The sequence below is a fragment of the Theropithecus gelada genome, chromosome 12, assembly GCF_003255815.1.
Source record: "Theropithecus gelada isolate Dixy chromosome 12, Tgel_1.0, whole genome shotgun sequence".
NCBI lineage: Eukaryota > Metazoa > Chordata > Mammalia > Primates > Cercopithecidae > Theropithecus > Theropithecus gelada.
The window spans coordinates 95069584-95091141 of record NC_037680.1 but is presented as its reverse complement, the minus strand read 5'-3'; the positions used below and the strand labels follow the sequence as shown (position 1 = coordinate 95091141).

The window sequence follows — 21558 nt, the reverse complement described above, 5'->3', positions numbered from 1 at the left end:
TTGAGGATAAGTTGAATGTGGTAGTTTTTTTTCTCTTTCTCAAACTTCCTGCACCTGAGATAAATTCAGTGTGTTTTTATTTTTTATTTGTTTATTTTTTGAGACAGCGTCTCGCCCTGTCTCCCAGGCTGTAGTGCAGTGGTGCTATCTCGGCTCACTGCAACCTCCACCTCCTGGGTTCAAACAGTTCTCCTGCCTCAGCCTCCTGAGTAGCTGGGACTACAGGCGCATGCCAGCATGCCCGGCTAATTTTTGTATTTTTAATAGAGATGGGGCTTCACCATGTTGGTCAGGGTGGTCTCGAACTCCTGATCTTGTGATCGCCTGCCTCAACCTCCCAAAGTGCTGGGATTACAGGCGGGAGCCATGACACCCGGCTTCGGTGTGTTTTTTAAAACCTTGATTTTAAGATGTTATTTGTTTCAGGTCATTACATTAGTGATGTGTATGACATTAAAAAGCAAGCGTGGTTTACTTACAATGACCTGGAGGTATCAAAAATCCAAGAGGCTGCCGTGCAGAGTGATCGAGATCGGAGTGGCTACATCTTCTTTTATATGCACAAGTAAGAAACTTTGCCAAATAATGAGTTAAAAATCACCTGAACTCTTTTCTTTGTTGTTTTTTTGTTTGTTTGTTTGTTTTGTTTTTTGTTTTTTTTCCTTTGAGGATAAAATGTTCCCATCAGTTGATTGGTTGAAAATTTTTGGTTTTTGTTATCTTTGGTTAGGGTCTGTCTCTTGATATTTCCCTGTAAGTCCAGAATATTTTCTCTCATAACTCAGCATTAATTGCTTATTACACAGTAGTATCTAGGTATGGAAGTTTGGATAATTTGTTTTATGATAGAAGATGTCCTGTCATAAATCTTTTTGGTCATCCAGTTTTATCAGCTAGAAGATCTGATTTATATGGATGGGAATTACCTAGCATGTTCATTAAAGCTAACTATTGTCAGTTCCCCTCTATTCTTAAAAATCAGCATTCAAAGGGTTAAGATCAAATGAGTGAACTGCTTTTTTTTTTTTTTTTTTTCTTTTTTTTTGAGACGGAGTCTCGCTCTGTCGCCCAGGCTGGAGTGCAGTGGCCCGATCTCAGCTCACTGCAAGCTCCGCCTCCCGGGTTCACGCCATTCTCCGGCCTCAGCCTCCCGAGTAGCTGGGACTACAGGCGCCCGCCACCTCGCCCGGCTAGTTTTTTGTATTTTTTAGTTGAGACGGGGTCTCACCGTGTTCGCCAGGATGGTCTCGATCTCCTGACCTCGTGATCCGCCCGTCTCGGCCTCCCAAAGTGCTGGGATTACAGGCTTGAGCCACCGCGCCCGGCCTATGAACTGCTTTTTTAATAAAATACAGGCATGAAATGGAATTGTGAAGGTCTTATCTGTATCAATTTTATTTTACTTTTTCTCCTGCCTGTTCTTTGTTTCTACTTACTAAATTTCCTGTTTTATTTTTTGCTTGTTTTATCATAAGGGAGATCTTTGATGAGCTGCTGGAAACAGAAAAGAACTCTCAGTCACTTAGCATGGAAGTGGGGAAGACTACCCGTCAAGCCTCGTGAGGAACAAACTCCTGGGTTGGCAGTGTGCGCTGCATATTCTTACTGCTGCCCACCTCACCTTTCCTCTGCTGAAGGAGAATTTGAAATTCTGCTTGATGCGGGAGCAACAAACAGCTCAGGGCCAAACCAAAAGACAAAAATTGGAGTTACATAGAATGCTCCATGCTATTTTATGGAAACTTTGGTCTCACATCTGTAGCTGATTATCCTCTTTTTCTCCTATAAGAGTGGCACTTCCTTTTGTCTTAGGAATACATGTTGTAAATATATATCTGTGTGTGTGTGTGTACACACACACACACACACACACACACACAGAGGATGAATGGAGCCTTAAAGAGTTAGGATGAGCCCCCAGAATATGCTTGCTCAAAATTAATAGCACAGCAGTTTGGAGAAGAAATGAAGGTGTCAAAGAGTCCATTCACCTGAGAAATGTGTGAAGATGTACTTATCAGTTGGCTTTTAACTTTTATGTTCCTTGAGTAGTTTCACTCAAGTCTGTAACCTTTTGTGTGTTTCCTTATTAGTAAAGTTCACTGGAAAGCCAGCTCTTCATGTTACACTAATGACAGTTTGTTCTCTTTGCAAGAGAGGGGCATTGCTGTCACCTGACTTGAGGAGCTGTTTTTTTTGTTGTTGTTGTATGCAAATTTCATGAATTTGTGATGTCTTTGCTGTTTACATGCAGTCCCAAGAAATGGATTGTTGGTGCTTTGGAATATGTTACAGTCCCACATTTGATATTCCTCATATACTTTGCTCTCTCTAAGGAGATTTCTTCACACAGTATGTTCATCATATATCATCATCATTATTTTGGTGGTAAAGATAGAATCTTTTTTCTTTTTTTGTCATTCTGCCATGGAGCAGCATTACCCTAATGGATTGCAACCAAAACTTTAAACAGGTAGAAAGATATTTCTCCAATTGGGACTCCCCAGCAGGAATACTTAGGGATAAGGAAGAATGCTAGCATCTCTGTCTCTCAAATATAGGGAGGATTAGAAGAGTGTTCTTCTGATAAAGCTAAAATTCTGGACCACTAAAGCTAAAAGCCCTATTGCAAGTATGAAATTAAGTACTTGAGCTATAGGACAAACCTTGGGCATTTAACCATTTACTGTCTGGCTTTGCCCTTAAAATAGGATTGCAATTAAAATGTGATTGGCTTAGGTAATCCCAAGAACTAAAAAATAACAAAGGTGCGTAATATGTTTATCTACTTTTTAGGTGCTCTGAGTTGAGGCAAAGTAGAGCGGCAACATTAAGTGCTATGCTAGTCACTTAGCTGATATAATCAGCTTGGTTAAGCAGCTTATGAAACCATATAAAGAATTCTTTTGAGGATGGAATTCTGTCCACAAAATAATTTTGTGAGCCCAGATGTCATTAGGATCACACAGAGTTAAGTGTAGCAAAATGAAACCATCGTTGTATTCTTTCATGATTTTTCTTTTATTATAAACAAGGGATTATTCTTTAGTTCTCAGAGGTAGGGACAAACCATATCAGTTTTTCAGAAGGAAAAAACATTTAAAAACCCACCATCACTTGAGAGAATCGCTTGAACCCAGGAGGTAGAGGTTGCAGTGAGCCGAGATCACATCATTGCACTGCAGCCTGCGTGACAGTGAGACTCCATCTCATTAAAAAAAAAAAAAAGAAAAGAAAAAAAAAACACACAAATCATCATCACAGAAGATGCAACATATTTTCTGAAAGATTGCCTTAAGAGAGCTCCAGCCCTGCTCTTGGAACTTGGATGTATTCTAATATAGTAACCTATTCTAAGTTTTGATTCTTTGAATTATAAATGGCCTCACCAGTTTTGCTTAACTACTGATAAATGCTTTGCCTCCTACCATCTACCTATATACATTATTGTAATGAATGTTCCAAAATGGTAGAGTGGTAGAAAATGCCAGAGTAGTTTAGAGCAGAGGAAAATATTTGTTTTAAAACTAGCTTTAAAATTTTGTTTCATTTCTACCAGGAGACTCTTTAGTTTGGTTTGATTTTGCTTGGAAGTAATTGGTTTTCTTATAAATGAGTGAAGTGGTGATAAAATTCTTTGGCTAGTTATTAATTATTTTACCTGTCTTTGCATTTGAGAGGCACTGTTAAAAATTACTGGGAAAGATTTAAAGTGCAGGCTGCGTTAAAACATGGAGAAAAATAGAAATAATGCCATAAGTCTAGATTGCCTCATGAAGCAGCCTCATTTGAATTGCTTTCATAGCTTTCATATGTGTATGGTTTAGAAGTACACTTACCTCAGAAACCTGATTTGATCTCATGTCTTGGGCAGGAGTTGTTGAAATAGGTTATGGGAATATATAAGTTATCTCACTGCTCATGTACTTGCATGTTTGGGACTCAAATTTTACTTGATGTCTGTCCATTCTTGTGGCCCTGTCAGCCTTCTCCTTCCTTTACTCCTTTAATCTATTTCTTTGACTACCAATGGAGATTTCAGCTGGACTATGTTGATGGGGCTTGTTGTTTTTTTTGAGCTGGCTGTATATATTTTAAAATTATAAATAGATAATATATTATTTTTTGCACATTGTTATCAGTTTGCCCAGAATTGGGGATAGGGCAGTTAGCATGTTGGGGCCAGGAAGGGACAAGTTAGATAAGGACTGAGTGCTTCCGTTGCAGGCAGTTTGCACAATACCTAATTAACCTTCCTATTGAAAATACCAAATGTGTGGTTACATTACTTTAAATGACATTGAATTGGAACTTGATGGCAATTAGTTCTAGATACAGCATTTTGATCTTTGTTGGAATTTTAAGGGAAAAATAAACTAAACTTCATATTTGTTTATTTTAATCCCCTAATAGTACTGAAGGTTGGAAAGTTGCATGTGGCTGGATGCTGTTGATTTCTTTAATAGCCATGACTACAATTTAAGCCTATGAGAAGATAGACTGTTTCATAGGGATATATTCACATGTGTGTGCACACTCAGGAGTTTTGTCTCAGCAGGATAGAATAAGCAAATCCATGAATTGGTCTTTTGTTAATACTTTGATTCTAAAAATTATTTGTTTACTTGCTATGGTCTGTTCATTCTGGGCCTAACTTTAAAGGCTCAATAACAAATACAACAAATGTAAATATGTTTACATTTTAAGACATATGCAGTGGTACTTACAGATCAGTTAATTAACTCCAGAAAGCAAATGTTAGACTACACATTTATTTTTCTCCTTGATCAAGTGTAAAATTCTGAAACAGAGGCTTTAAAATATAAAACCTCAGTAAAATAATCCATGAATTTACTGATTCTTCTATATCGTGTATAGTTACCATTATGTAACTATACACATGTACAGCTACAGATATAGTTGTATAATGAAAATTATCTACAAACACCTAAATTAAAGAGAGAAAAAAAGTAGTTTGTAAACTCATTTGTGGTCTACTGAAAAGAGGTTATATTAAAGCAAATAAAAATATTTTCCTTCTCTGTCCTCTGAAATGATTGCAGTGGATACTCTTAGTTATCCCATTTTGTGGGGGTGGAGGGCCTTTTTAATTTAATTGACCCCCCAAGGTGGTCTTTTGTTTTAAACGGGCAGTGGGGGAGGAAACAGAGCTGGATCTCCAAGTACATGTGGATTTTTAGAAAAATCAACAACCCAACACCAGATGCAACTCACATAGAACTGTTCCAATAAAATGGATGAATGTTTTTTTCCTCCCCATTTTGCTTTATACTGAGTATTGCACTTTCGCAAGTGTATGCAAAAACTAAATAGACTTCTGCCCTCCTCTTTTTATTGCATTACTTCAAAATTCTAATTTTGTCTCTACTGATATGTCTTATTAACATCTGAAAAAAATATATATATTTTATTGGAAAATTCTAGTTTGTTAGGCCTTGAAAGTTTTGTGACAGTTATTTTGCTGTGTTTCACCACAATCATTCACCTTATGGCATGCTTTGATTACTAGACTTCAGGCAGTCTCATTCATTGTATCATACTTACACACAATAGTAAGTTGTCTCCATGTGTGCTATGTCTGAGGTGTATGGAGTTTTTATTTAAAAAGTGTGCCAGGCTGAATATAAGCATTTGATTTTGTAACATTGGACTTTTCTTAAAAGTATAGAGGTTCAAAGTATAGGTATGTCCATTGGCATAAGAATAGAGAGGGTGAGAGTCTGGACCAGGATCCAGGTTTGTCCAGTCAGACACCAGAAACTGGTCTTCAAAAATAGTGGGCCTGTGTGAAGAGTGAGACCACGTGTGGGTGTGCACACCTCCTGTCCCCAGGTTTCCCTCCCTTTGAGCTTATCCTTCCCTCCCTAATTTCTCTGGCCTATTGTCATCGTTGTTTCTTTACATTTAAGGAGAGAAAAACAAAAATGAGATTCGTACACTTTGCCTAATTGAGCCACTACCAGGTTTTCTGGCAGCTGTGGCCACATTATTTGTGAGATGATTTTTTTTCTTTATGTTCAGAGTGACTTCTGATTCTGATTCTTTATGTTTTGTATGGAGCGGCACTTTTATCTGTGTTTTAGCAGAACTGTTCCTCTGTATCCTTTACGGTTTTTGTTTTTGTTTCCTTTTTAAATTATGCATAGAGTTTTTTTGTGTGTATGAAATTAAAGCCTTTATTAACCTTCTGTTGATTTGACTTGTTATTTCTGAAAAGGACACATTCTTGCTGATACTTATAACAACCTATTCAAAGTTGTGGAAATCACCTTCTGTTGGCTTTCTGACATGGACTTCCTTGCAGCGTTGTTACTTCTTAAAAGGAACAGAATGGAAAACCAGTGTTTGGCCGTAGTCCCCATTGATTATTGTTATTTTCATCTGAGGAGCCTGTGAAGCTTTGCGGAGGCTTCTGGGTAAGTTTGTAAACCTAGCATTGGCCTTCACTAGGCTCTTCCTTTGCCTTATTATTAAGGGTTGGGAGAAGAAGTGAAATAGCATATGCATTTCTTACTTGCCTTTAGGTCTCAAGCCTAGCCCCAGTGGATGTGCTGCTCTCACAGTACTGTTTGGTATTTGTGAAACCTCCTAGAGAGTAGTCTTGTGGACCATTCAACTCTCCTTCAACCCTTTAACTTACCCACTGAGTAAGGCAGTAAGGAAAGTAAATGTGAAAAGGAAAAGCTGTTACTCTGGGGAAGATGTAAACCTGCAAAATGCTTCAGCCTACCTGCCATAGATAAAAATGAGTCATGATAGAGGACAAGCTAGGTAGGGTAGTGCCTCAGAACTCTAATGTTCCATGGAGTGTTTGTGCTCTTCTAAGAAGAGAAGACTCTAGAACAGGAGTATTAAAAATGATGCAATACCTCAGGATAGAAACAATCTAGCGACCTTCTTAGAAGTTGAAATGAGGACCATAGGCTCCTTTTGGGGAATCATCTTTCTGAAGGAATAGGTACATTATTAAACAAAAGTGGCATTTGCCACAGAAGTTTGTGCTCATAGGCACAAACTTTAACTGCAAATTTTCACTTCAATTGGTGTAGGACTAATATTGGTGAGAAAATGAGACCCCACAATCAGGGTAGGGTACTGCTTTACAACCACAGCTCCTCTTCTCAAAATAGTCCTTTTTCTTTCTTCAGGTTTTGTTGCTTCCATCGAGGCAGAGCGGAGAAGGCAGCTGGAGTCATCCCAAAGGCCTGAGTGAAATCTTCAATGGACAGGTGCTCCTAGAAGAGAGGGACCAGAGGGCAAAGGTCACATATCCTTTCCTCCTCCCTTACCCTCAGGTGCCGTTTGCTCTGATGAGTCATATAGATGTGGTGTATAATCAAATAAATGAAGAGTAAACACAAGCAATGTCAGGAGAGCCAGAAAAGGGATGGAGAGGAGGCGAATATGGTATTTTGGTATTCCAGAGGTTTATCCCTGGATTTTCTTTTTTTCCCAGACCGTGTCTTGTTCTGTTGCACAGGCTGGAGTGCAGTGGCACGAACTCAGTTCACTGCAACCTGCAACCTCCACCTCCTGATTTCAAGCGATTCTCCTCCCTCAGCCTCCCAAGTAGCTGAGATTACAGGCATGAACCACCATGCCCTGCTAACCTTTGTATTTTTAGTAGAGACGGGGTTTTACCATGTTGGCCAAGCTGGTCTCGAACTCCTGACCTCAAGTGATCCACCCTACTCGGCCTCCCAAAGTGCTGGGATTGCAGGTGTGAGCCAGCACACCTGGCCTGATCCCTGAATTTTTAACAATGAAAAGATAGTAGTGTAGTAGATTGAGATCTTTTTACAAGGGTCAAGTTCACATTAGCCCAAATAAGAATTAGGACTCTTCTTTCCAAGCCTTAGTTTTCCTCTCTATTAAATGGGGAACGTTTCTTTTTTTTTTTTTTTTTTTTTTAAAGACAGAGTCTTACTCTGTTCCCCAGGCTAGAAAGCAGTGGCGCACGATCTTGACTCACTGCAACGTCCACCTCCCAGATTCAAGCAATTCTCCTGCCTCAGCCTCCTGAGTAGCTAGGACTACAGGCACCTGGCACCACGCCTGGCTAATTTTTGTATTTTTAGTAGAGATGAGGTTTTGCCTTTTGGCCAGGCTGGTCTCGAACTCCTGGCCTCAAGTGATCCACCCACCTTGACCTCCCAAAGTGCTGGGATTACAGGCATGAGCCACCATGCCTAGCCATTGTTTTTTTGTTTTGTTTTGTTTTTTGAAACAGCGTCTTGCTCTGTCACACAGGCTGGAGTGCAGTGACACAATCTCAGCTCACTCTAGCCTCAATCTCCTGGGCTCAAGCAGTCCTCCCATCTCAGCCTCCCGAGTAGCTGGGACCACAGGCATGCACTACCATGTTGCCCAGGCAGGTCTGGAACCCCTGAGCTCAAGCATCCACCCGCCTTGGCCTCCCAAAGTGCTGGGATTATAAGCGTGAGCCACCAACCCCAGCCAGGAACATTTCTTAAAGGCAAATTTTCACTTGCTTTTATGAAAATGAAAATAATATTACATATGAAAGTGTACTGAAAACAAATTAGGCAGGCATGGTGGCACACACCTGTAATCCCAGCTGCTCTGGAGGCTGAGGCAGGAGAATCGCTTGAACCCAGGAGGCAGAGGTTGCAGTGAGCTGAGATCGTGCCACTGCACTCCAACCTGGGCGATAGTTTTCCATCTCACAAACACAAAACATAGTATGTTGCTCATTTACCTCCACTTAAACAGTGAATCCAAGCTGCCCACAAAGCAAGCAGATGAGCCCTATAAGGGTATCTGCTCTAGTCTGGGTATGTGAGATTTTATTAGGGCCGGGTGTGGTGGCTCATGTCTGTAATTCCAGCACTTTGGGAGGCCAAGTCAGGCAGATTGCTTGAGTTCAGGAGTTCAAGACCAGCCTGGGCAACATGGTAAAACCCTGTCTCTACCAAAAAAATACAAAAATTAGCCAGGTATGGTGGTGCACATCTATAGTCCCAGTTACTCAGGAGGCTGAGGTGGCAGGATCGCTTGAGCCCAGGTGGCAGAGGTTGCAGTAAGCCAAGATAGTACCATTGTACTCCAGCCTGGGTGAAAGAACAAGACTCTGTCTCAAAAAAAACATTTTATTGCTGTCACAGGACATACAACTCTTCTAGCAAAAGCCTGTCACCCTCAGGAGAAGTCTCCCTCCTGGGCCCTACTTTGCTTTGGATCAAGTTAACAGACTGCCTGCAAGGGAAGTAGGACCCACTCCAGCCCTAATGGATGGAGCAAAGTAGGAATCTAGTTTCCATATACTGCTGTGGCACTTACAAAGGAACTGAGGCAGATTTGAATATTCCCATTTTCAGATGATGCAGTTAAAAGTTTAAGAAAGTCAGGCCGGCATGTTGGCTCACACCTGTAATCCCAACACTTTGGGAGGCCAAGGCAAGTGGATCACGAGGTCAGGAGTTCGAGACCAGCCTGGCCAACATGGTGAAACCCTGTCTCTACTAAAAATACAAAAATTAGCTGGGCGTGGTGGCAGGCACCTGTAATCCCAGCTGCTCCGGAGGCTGAGGCGGGATAATTGCTTAAACCTGGGATGCAGAGGTTGCAGTGAACGAGATGGTGCCACTGCACTCCAGCCTGGGCAACAGAGCAAGACTGTCTCAAAAAAAAAAGTCAAGGTCACCTCATTCCAATATATGTTCCACTGCACCATGCTGACTTTCTTCCTTGAGTTTCAGGTATACTGTAAAGCCCTCTTGTCAGCTTTCAACTCCCAGACCTGCAAGGTAAGCTATTAACACTTGCAGTTGGCCACAATTTTACCATTATGGATAGCTTCATCACTCTTGGCTTACAGGTTTGGTTCCCAGTTAAAAGGCAACTTGTTGGCCAGGCGCAGTGGCTTATGCCTGTAATCCCAGCACTTTGGGAGGCCTAGGCGGGTGGATCACCTGAGGTCATGAGTTCGAGACCAGCCTGGCCAACATGGTGAAACCGCATCTCTACTAAAAATACAAAAAATTAGCAGGCATGCTAATTTTGGTGGGAACCTGTATTCTCAGCTACTCGGGAGGCTGAGGCAGGAGAATAACTTGAACCCGGGAGGCGGAGGCTGCAGTGAGCCAAGATCATGCCACTGCACTCCAGTCTGGGCAACACAGTGAGACTCTGTCTCAAAAAAAAAGAAAAGACAACTTGTTAATCCTCATCAGTTTTTTATATTCTTCTGTGAATGTGTCAGATTATTTTTTAGGAGGAGGTTTTGCTTAGAGAGTGGGAGGGTAGCAGCAGAAGGTACAACTGAGGTCGGGGGAAGGATTCCAATAGAAGACACTAGGAAGGCCAAAGAACAAATTCAGAACTAAATTTTGCCTAGCTTTTTGAGTTGAAAAAATATTTGGATAAACAAGTAATACTAGCTTCTCTCATCCTGTGAATGATCCAGAAGATTAGATAGCACAATTTTACATTTTTACTCTTGGCTAGGAAATCACAACTGGGAGTCACTACCTTTCTAAGCTTTGGGTGTCTTCAGCCATAAGATGAAGGAATTCACTGAAATGACTTTTGTTCCCAGCACTAAGATGATAATGACACTGTTTAAGGCAAGCTAAATACCCTCAAGGCACACTCAGTTAAGAGTCCCAAATTAAAGTTGCTATAAAACAGCATCTCCCAGCCTTCATCTCTGCTGCTCTAAGCACCAAGAGGTAGACAGTGTAGAGGCGAGACTTGTGGGTTTCCTTTAATACTTAGGCTGCTCTGCTAAGATGGAGTTGCCCTAGGGAACATTTTATTGACTCCCACAGAGAGCCCTGAATTAAACAGCTTCTTAGTAAACACCTATAGATGGATTTCAACCTCAGGGGGGTCTGATGCTCCAGATTTCTAACCTGTCAGATTTGCCTCCCACCCTGGGCATTCTCTCCTTAAGTTTCCTGGAAGCCTTCCCCACTCCCCGAGGCAGAGTAGGGGAGTATTTGGTTTTGGTTTGGGGCTTCTTTTTGTTTTTTGGGGGGGAGGCTGAGACAGGGTCGTGCTCTGTCTCACATTCTGGGCTCACCCTCCTGGGTAGCTGGGACAACAGGTGCTGGGTAGCTGGGACACCCTCCTGGGTAGCTGGGACAACCGGGCTAATTTTTGTATTTTTTTGTAGAGATAGTGTCTCACTTTGTTGCCCAGGCTGGTCTCAAACTCCTGGGCTCAAGCAATCTGCCTGCCTTGGCCTCCCAAAGTGCCTGGGATTACAGGCATGAGCCACCGCACTCAGCTGAGTACTTGGTTTTGGAAGAAAGAGGATAAATATAAATGATTTGGGGATCAGTGGATGGGGAAGAGCTGCCATACCCCAAATCTGTGTGTAGCACCCTCCCCCCAGGTTCCTCACAGCTGTGGCTGCTATGTCCTAGGTCTTTGCTGTCTCTGGTCCAGCCTGGCTCTTCAGTTTTGTTAGGACTGCTGGACTCTGACCCCTCAGGCTAGATAGCAGGGACTACCCATCCTAGTGGACTTGTATCTTTCTGTTGGTCCTGTTCCTGAACCTGCAGTCCTGCCAGCTGATTACCAGCCTTACCCACGCCCACATCCGCCTCCCTGTTGTTTACTCATCAGTGCACAAATACTTAGATTACCATCTTGCTCTGCCTACAGCCAGACCCACCACCCCACTGTTGTCACTGGCTCACCTTGCAAGATTGGAGCAGACAGATCTGAAAACCTCTCCTACACTCCCACGTGACACTGAACTCCGCTCTCCCACAAGAATGTATACTACTTCCATGATTTAAAAAATCAGCTGTAGTCGGGTGCGGTGGCTCACACCTGTAATCCCAGCACTTTGGGAGGCCAAGGCGGGTGGATCACAAGGTCAGGAGATCGAGACCATCCTGGCTAGTGCAGTGAAACCCCGTCTCTACTAAAAATACAAAAAAATTAGCCGGGCGTGGTGGCGGGCGCCTGTAGTCCCAGCTACTTGAGAGGCTGAGGCAGGAGAATGGCGTGAACCCGGGAGGCGGAGCTTGCAGTGAGCCGAGATTGCGCCACTGAACTCCAGCCTGGGCGACAGAGCGAGACTCCGTCTCAAAAAACAAAAAAAAAGAAAGAAAGAAATACCTTCTTTATGCTGCATGGTGTGATGGTAACAGTGGGACTCTAAAGGCCTGGTTCTTGCTCTGGCTTTGCAACTAACTAGTAATGTTAGGCAAGTCACTTCATCTCTCTGGATCTCAGTTTTCTCAGGTGTAGAACAGGAGATAATAACAGCTTTCATTTGTAGAGTACTATGTACCAAGGGCTGGGCTTACCTTGTCATCATACTGGGATCATCCCAATGTTACAGTGAGGACACATGTGCCTCCTAACCTCCCAGCAACCGCACAGATGAGAGAACCAGGAGAGAACACAGGAATGTGCTCTCTAAGGTAAAAGGCAGAATTGAAATTCTCTGGGAACAAAACACTTTATATTGAGTCGAAACCCTTAACAGACTTTGATGTTCTGAGAGAGAAACTAGATATCTCTCTTCTGTGATCCCTTGATTCATTTGTAAGACTACTTTTTGACTTATATAGAGTATATTATCTCTCCTCTCAATACCCCTAAGCTAGATTGACAGCCTATTTTGGATCTTCATGAAGTGGGAATGAATATTAGAAATGTGTTCTTAGGCTGGGTGCAGTGGCTCACACCTGTAATTCCGACACTTTGGGAGGCTGAGATGGGAGGATCACTTGAGCCCAGAAAGTTGAGGCTGCAGTAAGCCATGATTGCAACAGCACTCCAGCCTGGGCAACAGAGTGAGACCCTATCTCAAATTTAAAAAAAGTGTCCAGCCCCAAACTCCATTCCTCACATGAACACAAAAAAGTGTTTTGAACAAGCTCTTCTTGCTGTGCTAACCACAGTTACCGCATGGACCATGTGCTGATGAGTCTTAAATTCATATCTCTGCCCTGGTGTTCCTCTGAATTGCCTGCCCGCTGAACATGTATCTAAACCTCAAAGGATGTAGCTACCACTAAACTAAGCTCAGCCTGATCCAGTTTTCTATCATGGAGAATGATGCTATTTTCTCTTCTCTCATACTCTTTATCCAGTAATTACCAAATATCGTTGATTTTACCTCCTAAATGTTTCTCTCCACCATGACCTATTCTAGATTCCCACCTACCTATCAGCCTGAGAGCAGCTACGCTGTCTCTCCTAACTGGTGTTCCTATGGCTGCTCTTGCCACCTTCCAGGCTTTTGTTCAATGAGCAGCTGTAATTATTATTTTTTGTTTTGTTTTTTGAAACGGAGTTTCACTCTTGTCATCCAGGCTGGAGTGCAATGGTGAAATCTTGGCTCACTGCAACCTCCACCTCCTGGGTTCAAGTGATTCTCCTGCCTCAGCATCCCAAGTACCTGGGATTATAGGCACAAGCCACCACGCCCGGCTATTTTTGTAATTTTAGTAGAGTTGGGGTTTCACTATGTTGGCCAGGCTGGTCTCGAACACCTGACCTCAGGTGGTCCGCATGCCTTGGCCTCTCAAAGTGCTGGGATTACAGGCATGAGCCACCGTGCCCAGCCCAGTGTAAGTCTGTCACTCTGCTACTTCAACCATAATGATACTCCCCTTCACTGCCAGGATACATGATACGATCCTTAACTTGGGGTAGAAGGCACTGCCAGTTCAGCCCTGCCTCCCTCCCTGGCTCTGCACACCACAGCCACTCTGGCTATCTTACAGTTTTGCCCCCATTTTTATTCCTTGCCTTTGGGCTTCATGTTAGCTGTCCCTTCTCCAGAACTAACTTACTTTGCCTCAATAATTCCGGTTTATCTTTCAGAAGGAAATCTCTAAATCAGGCTCCTCTTTGTAATACCTTTTTTTCTTTTTCTTTTTTTGAGACAGTCTCACTTTGTTGCCCAGGGTGGAATGCAGTGGCATGATCTTGGCTCACTGCAACCTCCACCTCCCAGGTTCAAGCAATTCTCATGACTCAGCCTCCCGAGTAGCTGGGATTACAGGTGTACACCACCACACTTGGCTAATTGTTATAGTTTTAGTAGAGATGGAGTTTCACCATATTGGTCAGGCTGGTCTGAAACTCCTGACCTCAGGTGATCCACCCGCCTCAGCCTCCCAAAGTGCTGGGATTACAGGCATGAGCCACTGCACCCGGCCCTGTTTGTAATACTCTTCACAGCTCCTGTACTTCACTTTCTGGCACTTAACCCTTAAATTAAATAATAGTGTAACCAGGCTTCTCTGATCTCTCTCCTCCTGAGATATAAGCTGGCATGAAGGCAGGATCCCATCTGTCTTGTTCATCCCCAGCACCTAGTCACCTGTAGGGCCAAATCTGGGAGTCAACTATGGTGGTCCAACAAATGGACTTATTTGTCCTCCTTTGAGGGTCTGACCTACCTCCTTCCTGCTGGGATCCACACCCTCGGGGAGCTCCTCTACAGGCTTGTTCACTAGCTGCTCGAGGGGGAAGATGGGCCGAGGCCCAGAATTGAGGTTGCTGTTAGCATTGAACACGTCCACTTTCGAGCTTGTGACCTCCTAGGAAAGAAAAGGAAACCACTGGTTACTTAGCTGGTGTGCAGCTACCTCCCAGGCTGCCTTTCTCTCTGAAGTCTCTAGGGCACCACCTTCCAAGAAGCCTCCCATGTCCCACCCCACCCTGCCACAAATACACTCATAAGAACACAACATAGGCCGGGCGTGGTGGCTCACGCCTGTAATCCCAGCACTTTGGGAGGTTGAGGTGGATAGATCACTTGAGGTCAGGAATTCAAGACCAGCCTGTCTAACATGGTGAAACCACGTCTCTACTGAAAATACAAAACTTAGCCAGGCATGGTGGTGGGCGCCTGTAATCCCAGCTACTCAGGAGGCTGAAGTAGGAGAATCATTTGAACCTGGAAGGTGGAGGTTGCAGTGAACTGAGATCATGCCACTGCGCTCCGGCCTGGGCAACAGAGAGAGACTCCTCAAAAAAAAAAAAAAAAAACCCACAAAAAAACACACAACATAGAGCTTAGTGGTCTGTTCTGACCAAAGTCCATTGGTGAAAAATGACTCTTTTCTTTAATGATTCATTAACTTTCCCATGGCTTCCCCCAGAGTTTGAGATCTAGCCTGGATATTTGTGACCCTGTCTCTCTTACCTCTTGTGAAATTGTCATCTATAAAGTCACTTAACCTTGACCTATCTATACGTGCCAGTCTGTACTGTCAGTCCACCAAGAAAGGTTTCGTTTGAGTGCCGTAAGTTTTGACCATCTGTTGATTATACCCCAGTGTGCTTGTGAACTTACTCTTGAATTCTGGACACATTCCTCAGAGTTAGCTCTGTCTTGTTCCCTCTGTAAGCCTGTGAACTTCTCAAAGCAAAGGTTCTGATTTCATATTCCCATGTCCCAGGCCTAAAGGCTAAATACATTTCCTTTTTTGGGGGGTGGGGGGACTGCGGAGGGGCAGGGGTTTTTTTTGAGACAGGGTCTGACTCTGTTGCCCAGGCTGCAGTGCAGTGGCACTATTTCAGCTCACTGCAACCTCTGCCTCCTGGGCTCAAACCAACGTCCCACCTCAGCGTCCTGAGTAGCTGGGACCACAGGCACATACCACCACTCCTGGCTGTTTTTTATTTTTTGTAAAGATGAGGTTTCCCCATGTTACCAAGACTAGTCTCAAACTCCTGGGCTCAAGCAATCCACCCTCCTCGGCCTCCCAAAGTGCTGAGATTACAGGCGTGAGCCCCTGCGCCCGGCCTAAATACATTTCTGTTAACTCACTGAAAGACCAAAGGAGTTGTAGTTATTCTACCTAGAGAAGGGACCCCAAGGGTGATGGTGTGTAGAGACAGCATTCTTTCTTAAAGTGTAGTCCATGGACTAACTACATGAAATTACCTTTTTAAAATAAGATTTAAAAGATGCAGATTCCTAGGTGCCAATTCTTAGTCTATAAACCAGAATATTTGGGAATGGGGCCTTGGAATCTGCATTTTAATATGCTTCCCCCTTACTCCCTGCCCCCAGTTTCCAGACTTTTATGCATGATAAAAATCTGAGAACCAGGCCGGGCGTCGTGGCTCATGCCTGCAATCCCAGCACTTTGGGAGGCCGAGGCTGGGGGATCACTTGAGGTCAGGAGTTTGAGACCAGCCTGGCCAACATGGTGAAACCTCGTCTCTACTAAAAATACAAAAATTAGCCAGGCATGGCAGCACACACCTGTAACCCCAGCTACTTGGGAGGTTGAGGCATGAGAATCACTTGAACCCGGGAGGTAGAGGTTGCAGTGAGCCGAGATCCTGCCACTGCACTCCAGCCTGGGAGGCAGAGTGAAACTGTGTCTCAAAAAAAAAATTGAGAACCATTTCACTAGGAAATTGAGGAAACAAAACCACTAGAGGCACTGGAGTTAAACAGCAAGAAGAATGAGAAGTAGGGAGAAATAGGAGGGAAAGCACAGGACACTGGTGTCTTCTCTGCAGCATTCTTGGCTCCCACAGGTCTGACCACCAGCTGGCCACTGCAAGGCCCAGCCACCCTGCCCCGGACTCACAGCAGTGATCTGGCTCCAGTCCCTAGAGTTGCCAAGCTCCACCTTCAAGTCCTCATAGGATTTGGCGTTCTGCACATAAAGTAAATAACAGATTAGACCTGGATCTCAGCAGAGAAGATGGATGAGAAGCCGTTTTCCCTCAGGAATGGAAAGAAGGCTGGTCTGGGGCCTAGTGGTAAAGGAAAGAGGATACACAGGCTGAGGCTGGAGGAGGGTCCCCGAAAAAGGAGATTAGGTGGTGAGGTTGGGACCAGAGGGGCTGCCAGATCAGAAAAGGGCAGGGCAGGCTATATTTGTCCCAGCTCAGCCTGACTTGGGGATGGGGAGGATCTTTTCCCACCTGCAGGGGCCAGGGCAAGAACCGCAGGCAGTGTGGAGAACCCTGCCTAGGTTATGTAGGCTCTGGGGAATGCAGGGCTCCTGGGGATGGGCGGGGGTCCCCCCAGATCCTAGAAGGGATCCCTGCCACAGAGGAGTGAAGGGACCATGGCTCTCTGAGGAGTCCCATCTCCATATCCTAGAGCACAAATGAGGCTGAGAGAGAAGCCAGCACACACTTGAGGTGAGGGAAGGGTGATAACTAAAGTGGACTGAGAAAACCTGGCATCTTGATATGCTGCCTTGAGTAAAAACTAAACTCAGCCCATCTAACTGCAGAATTTAAAAAACAAACCAACAGATTTAAGGAAATTAAGCTTTCTGCTTCCCTAAACCCATGTGTTATGACAATTTAGAGCACCCAGAGCCACCAGGCCAGGCTTCACTCTACCTTGGCCTTCTTCCTACAGAAAACCTTTGCTGGAGTTCCATCCTGGGGATCTGCCCCTTGCTTCTATGTGGGACCAGTTTAGGAAACGCCCCGTGGGAGCTTGGCACACCATCCCTCAGGTAAGGACCACATACATGACCCATTTTGCTTAGAATTTAGCACCAGGGGCCGGGCGCGGTGGCTCAAGCCTGTAATCCCAGCACTTTGGGAGGCCGAGACAGGCGGATCACGAGGTCAGGAGATGGAGACCATCCTGGCTAACATGGTGAAACCCCGTCTCTACTAAAAAATACAAAAAACTAGCCGGGCGAGGTGGCGGGTGCCTGTAGTTCCACCTACTCGGGAAGCTGAGGCAGGAGAATGGCGTAAACCCGGGAGGCAGAGCTTGCAGTGAGCTGAGATCCGGCCACTGCACCCCAGCCTGGGTGACAGAGCGAGACTCCATCTCAAAAAAAAAAGAATTTAGCACCAGGAAGACATTTGTCAATTCTTTAGAACCAGCATGTTTCAGCTGGCATGGAGGATCCACCGTGTTGCTGCAATGATGAGAACATTCTCACCTGTGCTGCCCAACACAGTAGCTGGCAGCCACATGTGGCTAGTGACAAACTGAATTTTGAATTGTGTTTAATTTAAATAATCAGTACATTTCTTACCTATACTATCCAGCAGCTTTGCTCTAAAAGTAGTGTGCAAACAAGGCACTGTAATTAACCTTGATTTTTGATAGACTTCTTCCCTCTCACCAGGAGGCCTAATGGCCTTAGTGCAGCCTTACTTTCTATTCTAAGCCTCTTCTAGCCCCTTTCTAAATCAGCAGGTCATACATCCCGAAGAGACAGAATGGCCTGCGGGAATCAGCACTGATCTCCAGGCAGGGCTAGAGAAGGACATGCTGGGATGAGGCCACTCACACTCCACTTAAAGGGATCCCAAGCCAGGAACCAGCCTGTGAAGGTGGGGGGCTCGTATCCCTGCTTCACCACAATGATGGGGGTCTCGGGGTCACGCCCGCTGGGATGGGTCTTGAGGTATTCCTGCGCGGTGATGGCTGCAGCCTTCTTCTCCTCCTCATTGGCATGTTTCCCAATCCAGAAGAAGACCTATTGAGAAATCCAGGAGATCAGTCCGTCCTTCCTGTCCTCCCTGGCCCACAGGGCTCTGCCTCAGTTGTCCAACAGTGAAGCCCTGACTTTGACCCTGTCTCTACCACTACCAGCCAAATGACCTAGGGCAGGCACCATCTGGCCTTGAATTTGTATCTGCGAAATTAGGAGGTTGGACAGATGCCTTGTACTTGGATATTCTGCAAATGTGTGTCCCCCAGACTGTCCAAAGCCCAGGATTATCAAAAACACTCCTGCTCTCATGTGAAATAAATAGGACTTTGGGAGAGAATATGCTCTTCCCTGCAGCCTCTCTTGAGCACGTTACTCCCCACCTTCCTTCTTTCTTACACTTCTGGTGTTCATACCATTTCCAGGGAGAAATTATGTGAGGACCAATAAAATGTTGACACTTACCTAACCTTAAAGCCACTCTTTCTTGGCCCTGGGGATTGAGGTGGCTGGGAAGAGGGGTCCCCAGGCCCTTGGTCCTACCTGGTCCCAGACATCTAGTAGGAACACGTCATCCTCTTCCAAGTCATCCTGATTGAAGTCAGGGATCTCTGTGGCCAGGAAGCGCCCAGTCTGGTTGGAACATTCAAAGAGCCGGGGGGTGATGACCAGGTTTTCTTCCTGTAGTCTGCAGGATGGAGAGAAGATTGTACTGGCAGAAGGAAGGTATGGCAAAAGGAGATTGAGGACAGAACTCTGAGAAAGGGACTCTGGCATGGAAAGGTCATTTCCAGCAAAATGCTCTGTCTTCTGATTGATAAAAGGGTCCCCTCTAATTCCAGGAGTGCTCTGAGGGAGAAATTGTCACTGCTTTCTGGACATGCATTCCAGTGGCTTTTGCAGAGCCTTGTTAGGAAGTTCTTCCTGATATCTTCCCTCCATCCCTCCTGCTGCTACTACAGTACATGCCCTTTTGCTTTTGAACTAGGGACCAGTGGATCATGGATATTCTCTAGAAAAACCATTTGAGCCAGGCACAGTGTCCCACGCCTGTCATCCTAGCACTTTGGGAGGCTGAGGCAGGTGGATCACCTGAGGTCAGGAGTTCGAGACCAGCCTGACCAATATGGTGAAACTCCATCTCTACTAAAATACAAAAATTGACCAGGCATGTTGGCAGGTGCCTGTAATCCCAGCTACCCAGGAGGCTGCAGCATGAGAATTGCTGGAACCTGGGAGGCGGAGGCAGAGGCTGCAGTGAGCCGAGATTGCGCCACTGCATTCCAGCCTGGGTGACAGAACGAGACTCTGTCACAAAAACAAAACAAAACCATTTGAAAGAGGGCTTGTAGCTGGTGCCCCTCAGCATCCCAGGCCTGTGTCAGGACCTAAAGGCAGGCTGGCCTCTGGCATCTTCTTACTGAAAGGCAAACCTTTAGCACTGCCCCTCGCTTTGAGCTGCCTCCTATGGCCAGGAATTCCCTTTGCCAAGGAAATACCCCACCAGGTCCCAGGCATACTGTAGTGAGTAGCACAGACACAGCCCCTGACCAAGAGGCTCCAAGGGCATGGGCTGCCCTTGATTCATCTTGTATCCCTGGGGGCCTGGCACAGGGCCTGACACACAGTGTCCTTAGTCCATGCCTGCTATAGGTTCTGAGTGTGGGGATGGAGACGGTGGGAGGCTCCCCCACCTTGGTAACCTGGAGGCAGAGGGACCTGAGAGTTACCTCTTGGTGTTGGCATAGGGGGCCTTCCCGCCCAGGGCCATCCAGAAGTTGGCTGGCTCCTGCCCTTCCACCACCACTTGCTTCTCCGTCCGGGAGATGGTGTCAGCAACCATCTTGGCCATCTCCCGCTCGTCTCCGCTACAGCCCTAGGAAAAAAAAGGGTTGGCCAATTTCTAGTGCCACCCCTACCCCCACCCTCCTACCACATTCACTACCCAGAGTTCCAGGGTCTAAGAGGGCTCTCCTGGGTCAGGACTCTGTGTATACAGGCCACACGGGGACAATTACATGCTCTCCTCTGTCCTTGACACTCCAAAGAATAGAAGAAACTAGAGAGTATTTTGAAGGGTCAAGAGGGACTCCAAGAGGCTATGCATTCTTCTTACAGAGATCAAAGGAGAGTCAGTGACAGGCTCAGGATAGTGAGAGAGAGCCCAAGACATAAAGACAGACCAACACAGGGACAGATGGAGGTGGCCAGAGAAACAGAACAAGAGAGACTGACTCAGAGAGGCAGAGAATCTGAGGATGGTCATTGACGAGGCAGAAAGATAGACCCAGAGCTACTGAGGAGGGAGAGACTGGGCTCCAGAGGTGGCTGAGAACCGAGCAGGCACAACTTAGTTGGCCAGGGGTTCCTGCCCTCACCTAGGGGCTGCTGTGAAACTGGGGTACTGCCAGGACCCACTTGGGGATGGGGAGACCTCTAGGCCCTGAACACACCTTCCCACACCATAGGTAGCAGCAGGACTGGGTCTTGAGGACAAAGACATCATTGGAATTTAGGAAATTGGCCCGCGCTGGGACCTCAAAGGCCTTTGTGTTGTTGGCGCCCGTTCCCTGGACCTGGAACAGTCGTGTGGAGGGCGCAGGCTCCAAGTTGTTAGCTCGGGAGGTGCCTCCCTGCAGGTGAGGGGAGAAGGCAGGGAGAGAGAGTCAGGAGTCACATAGTAAAGAAGATGATGAAGGAACAGAGGGGCACAAAGAGAACCAGAGAGGGACAGGGTAGGGCGGGGCGGCTTGCCCCTGCAGCTCCTCTGATGCTCTGTCACCAGGTCTTTCTAAAACATTGTTTGCATCATGGCGCTTCTCTGCTGAAAAACATTCAGTGACTCCCCGTTGCTTATAGCCTAAAACCCAGCTCCTTGGCCGGGCGCGGTGGCTCAAGCCTGTAATCCCAGCACTTTGGGAGGCCGAGACGGGTGGATCACGAGGTCAGGAGATCGAGACCATCCTGGCTAACCCGGTGAAACCCCGTCTCTACTAAAAAATACAAAAAACTAGCCGGGCGAGGTGGCGGCGCCTGTAGTCCCAGCTACTCGGGAGGCTGAGGCAGGAGAATGGCGGGAACCCGGGAGGCGGAGCTTGCAGTGAGCTGAGATCCGGCCACTGCACTCCAGCCTGGGTGACAGAGCGAGACTCCGTCTCAAAAAAAA

General features: G+C 45.7%; 2 protein-coding genes across 5 annotated transcripts in view; one reads left to right on the top strand and one right to left on the bottom strand.

Moving 5' to 3' along the window:
• USP37 (ubiquitin specific peptidase 37) overlaps positions 1–6209 on the top strand; it is a 125752-nt gene extending 119543 nt beyond the window's left edge. For all 3 annotated transcript variants that reach the window (XM_025403914.1, XM_025403915.1, XM_025403913.1), the window contains 2 exons: positions 427–565; positions 1476–6209. In XM_025403914.1, coding sequence (XP_025259699.1) covers positions 427–565; positions 1476–1563 — 227 coding nt within the window. In that variant the 3' untranslated portion in view covers positions 1564–6209. The remainder of the gene's footprint in view (positions 1–426; positions 566–1475) is intronic.
• The window catches only part of VIL1 (villin 1), a 32188-nt gene continuing 16808 nt past the window's right edge, over positions 6179–21558 (bottom strand). For both annotated transcript variants that reach the window (XM_025403917.1, XM_025403916.1), the window contains 7 exons: positions 20846–21025; positions 20123–20268; positions 18936–19080; positions 18249–18437; positions 16566–16634; positions 14415–14555; positions 6179–7256 (listed from right to left, as the gene is read on the bottom strand). In XM_025403917.1, coding sequence (XP_025259702.1) covers positions 7143–7256; positions 14415–14555; positions 16566–16634; positions 18249–18437; positions 18936–19080; positions 20123–20268; positions 20846–21025 — 984 coding nt within the window. In that variant the 3' untranslated portion in view covers positions 6179–7142. The remainder of the gene's footprint in view (positions 7257–14414; positions 14556–16565; positions 16635–18248; positions 18438–18935; positions 19081–20122; positions 20269–20845; positions 21026–21558) is intronic.